At 49.9% G+C, this 4,189-nt stretch overlaps 1 protein-coding gene across 1 annotated transcript; it reads left to right on the forward strand.

The window, feature by feature from the left end:
• Positions 1-960, forward strand: LOC137456234 (olfactory receptor 6B1-like). Its single transcript, XM_068167531.1, has one exon. The coding sequence runs from the start codon at positions 1-3 to the stop codon at positions 958-960; it is 960 nt and encodes a 319-aa protein (XP_068023632.1).
• Positions 961-4,189: the final 3,229 nt, after the last annotated feature.

Below are 4,189 nucleotides of genomic sequence, written 5' to 3' on the forward strand. Positions count from 1 at the left end.
ATGATACAGCAAAATGATACCCACATCCATGAGTTCATCCTGCTAGGATTCCCTACCATCAGGGAGTTGCAGACTCTACTCTTTGTACTATTCCTCACTATGTATTTGTTGACCGTCCTTGAAAATGTAGTCATCCTCAGTTTAATTAGAAGCAATCACCAACTCCACAAGCCCATGTATTTTTTCTTAAGCCATCTGTCTTTTCTAGAGGTGTGGTACATCTCAGTCACTGTTCCCAAATTGCTGGTCAACTTCCTGGTGAAGGGTAAGAGCATCTCCTTCACTGGCTGTATGGCGCAGCTGTACTTCTTCATTGCCCTAGTCTGTACTGAATGTATCCTGCTGGCTGTCATGGCCTATGACCGCTATGTGGCCATTTGCAGCCCCCTGCACTACCCAGTGATCATGAACCACAGGAGCTGTGTTCAGCTGGCCATGGGCTCTTGGCTGCTTGGCTTTCTCATATCTGTGCTAAAGGTCACCTTCATTTCCCAGGTCTCTTTCTGTGGCCCTAATGTTATCAACCACTTCTATTGTGACATCAGCCCTCTGCTCAACCTCTCTTGCACTGGACGCTTGGCTGCAGAGGTGGTGGACTTTGTCTTCGCTTTGGTTATTCTGTTGATCCCCCTCTCTATCATCATCATTTCTTACATGTACATCATCAGCAACATTTTATGCATCCCCATGGCCCAGAACAGGAAGAAAGCCTTCTCCACCTGTGCTTCTCACCTGACTGTGGTCATCATCTTCTTTTCAGCCACCCTGTTCATGTATGCCCGACCCAGGAGTATCCAATCCCTAGATCTCAACAAATTGATCTCCATCATCTACACTATAGTCACACCAATGCTGAACCCCTTCATTTACTGCCTGAGGAACCAGGAAGTGAAAGATGCTTTGTGGAAGGTTTTGCATGGCATGGGTGCTGTCTTCAGAGTTTCTGTGTCTGATCATTGATAGAAGACTTGAGAATCTTCCAGTTGAATTTGTCTGAATGCTTTGCGTGTCTAGTAACACCCTTGCTTGCACAGGAATTATGATTTGGCGTTTTCTTTAAACACCAATTGTTAAGTGTTGCTTTTCCCAAGTCAATGCACATTAAGCTGAAATCAATGAATGCCAATTCTGTGTGGATGTAAAAGATGCTAAACACAGCACACATCACTCCTGACCAGTAGAGAAGGCAATAAACATCATCGCCTTCTCTTGCTGTAATTTTTTGCTCTGCATCAAAGAGCCCAAATCTGACTTTGATCCAACTTATTTTGAAACAGGGATTCAAGGAACTCCAGGCACCAAACAAAGAGATATAGTTTCATAGTTTCATAGTTTCATTCAGGGTTGGAAGGGACCACAAGGATCATCTAGTTCCAACCCCCCTGCCATGGGCAGGGACACCCCACACTACATCAGGCTGGACAGAGCCTCATCCAGCCTGCTCTTAAACACCCCCAGGGATGGGGCCTCGACCACCTCCCTGGACAACCCATTCCAGGGTCTCACCACTCTCATGGTGAAGAACCTCCTCCTCACATCCAGCCTGAATCTCCCCACCTCCAGCTTCATTCCATTCCCCCTAGTCCTATCACTACCTGAGATCCTGAGAAGTCCTTCCCCAGCCTTCCTGTTGGCCCCCTTCAGATGCTGGAAGGTGACAATTAGGTCTCCTCGGAGCCTTCTCTTCTGCAGACTGAACAGCCCCAACTCCTTCAGTCTGTCCTCATAGGAGAGGTGCTCCAGCCCTCTGATCATCCTCGTGGCCCTTCTCTGGACACGTTCCAGCACCTCCACATCCCTCTTGTAATAGGGGCTCCAGAACTGGACACAGTACTCCAGGTGGGGTCTCACCAGGGCTGAGTAGAGGGGGAGGATCACCTCCCTCGACCTGCTAGCCACACTTCTCCTGATGCAGCCCAGGATCTGATTGGCTTTGCGGGCTGCAAGTGCACACTGAGAGCTCATGTTGAGCTTTTTGTCCACCAGCACCCCCAAGTCTCTCTCCTCAGGGCTACCCTCCAGCCAGTCACTGCCCAGCCTGGATTTGTGCCTGGGATTGCCTCGACCCAGATGCAGGACCCTGCACTTGCTCTTATTGAACTTCATGAGGTTGGCCTGTGCCCACCTCTCCAGCCTGTCAAGGTCCCTCTGGATGGCCTCCCTTCCCTCCAGCGTGTCTGCTGCACCACACAGCTTGGTGTCATCAGCAAACTTGCTGAGGGTGCACTCAATGCCACTGTCCATGTCCCCCACAAAGATGTTGAATAAGACAGGTCCCAGGACTGATCCCTGAGGGACTCCACTTGTCACTGGCCTCCACTGGGACATGGAGCCATTGACAGCCACTCTTTGGGTGCGACCATCAAGCCAGTTCCTTATCCATCTAGTGGTCCACCCATCAAACCCATGTGTCACCAATTTGGAGACCAGGATGTGGTGTGGGACAGTGTCGAAGGCTTTGCTCAGGTCCAGGTAAACGACATCAGTTGCTCGCCCCTCATCTATTAATTTTGTCACCTGCTCATAGAAGGCCACCAGGTTGGTCAGGCAGGATTTGCCCTTGGCAAAGCCATGCTGACTGTTCCCAATCACCTCTTCACTATTCTTTTGAGCGAGTAGTGACTCCAGGAGGATCTGTTCCATGATCTTTCCAGGCACAGAGGTGAGACTGACTGGCCTGTAGTTCCCTGGTTCCTCCTTCTTGCCCTTTTTGAAGATGGGGGCAATGTTTCCCCTTTTCCAGTCTGTGGGGACTTCACCAGACTGCCAGGACTTTTGAAATATAATAGAGAGGGGTTTAGCAACCTCATCTGCCAGTTCTCTCAGTACCCGTGGGTGTAACCCGTCGGGTCCCATGGACTTGAACACTTTCAGGTTCTTCAGATGATCACGAACCTGATCTGCACTTACAAGGGGCAGTTCTTCCTCCCCGTCCCTGGCTTTGACTTCCATAACATCAGGAGTGTGGCTAGAGGCCCTTGCAGTGAAGACTGAGGTAAAGAAGTTATTAAGTACCTCAGCCTTTTCCTCATCACATGTGACCATGTCATCATTTTCCTTTCTGAGGGGGCCCACACCTTCCCTAGTCTTCTTCTTCCCATTAATATACCTGTAAAAGTTCTTAGTATTCCCTTTAATCTCCCTGGCTAGATTCAACTCAAACTCTGCTTTGGCTTTCCTGACCAGGACTCTTGCTGCTCGGGCAGCTTCCTTGTATTCCCCCTGTTCTACCTGTCCTTCCCTCCACTTCCTGTAGAGTTTCCTTTTAAGTAATAATGTGTCCAGTAGCTCCTTGCCCATCCAGGCAGGCCTCCTAGCATTCTTACCTGCTTTTCTCTTTGTTGGTACACAGAGCTCCTGGACACAGAGGAGGTGGTCCTTGAATACTGACCAGCTGTCCTGGGTCCCTCTTCCCTCCAGGGCTTTGTCCCACGACACTTTGGCTAGCAGATCCCTGAAGCGATCAAAATCTGCATGCCTAAAGTCTAGGGTCGTGAGCTTGGAATACTTCCTCCTGATTGCCCTGAGGATGTTAAATTCAACTGCTTCATGGTCACTGCAGCCAAGGCCGTCTATGAGCCTCACATTGCTTACCAGCCCTTCCCTGTTGGTGAGAACAAGGTCCAGCATAGCACCATTTCTTGTTGGTTCCTCCACCATTTGGAGGAGGAAGTTGTCTTCTATGCAGTCCAGGAACATCCTGGATTGCTGGTGCCTTGCTGTGTTGTCCCTCCAGCAGATATCCGGGTGGTTGAAATCACCCATGAGGACCAGGGCTTGTGACCTGGAAGCTGCTTCTATTTGCTCATCTGCTTGGATCTGCTGGTCAGGTGGCCTGTAGGAGACCCTCACAGTAATATCTTCTTCCCCTGTCCTGCCTTTAATTTTGACCCATACACTCTCAACTAGCTTATCATCCCTCCCCAGTTGGAGCTCCACTGATTCCAACTGGCTATTGACATAGAGGGCAACACCTCCTCCTCTCCTTCCCTGCCTATCCTTCCTAAAGAGTTTATACCCATCTATGCCTACATCCCAGTCATGGGATTCATCCCACCAAGTTTCAGTAACAGCCACTATGTCATGGCATCCCAGCAGCACAGTGGCCCTTAACTCATCCTGTTTGTTGCCCAAGCTGTGCGCATTCGCATAGAAGCACTTCAGCTGGGCTGGCCCTGTCCTCCTCTTG

This window comes from Melanerpes formicivorus, unplaced genomic scaffold, assembly GCF_026170545.1.
Source record: "Melanerpes formicivorus ecotype bairdi unplaced genomic scaffold, bMelFor1.0.p_v2 SCAF_119, whole genome shotgun sequence".
Classification (NCBI taxonomy): domain Eukaryota; kingdom Metazoa; phylum Chordata; class Aves; order Piciformes; family Picidae; genus Melanerpes; species Melanerpes formicivorus.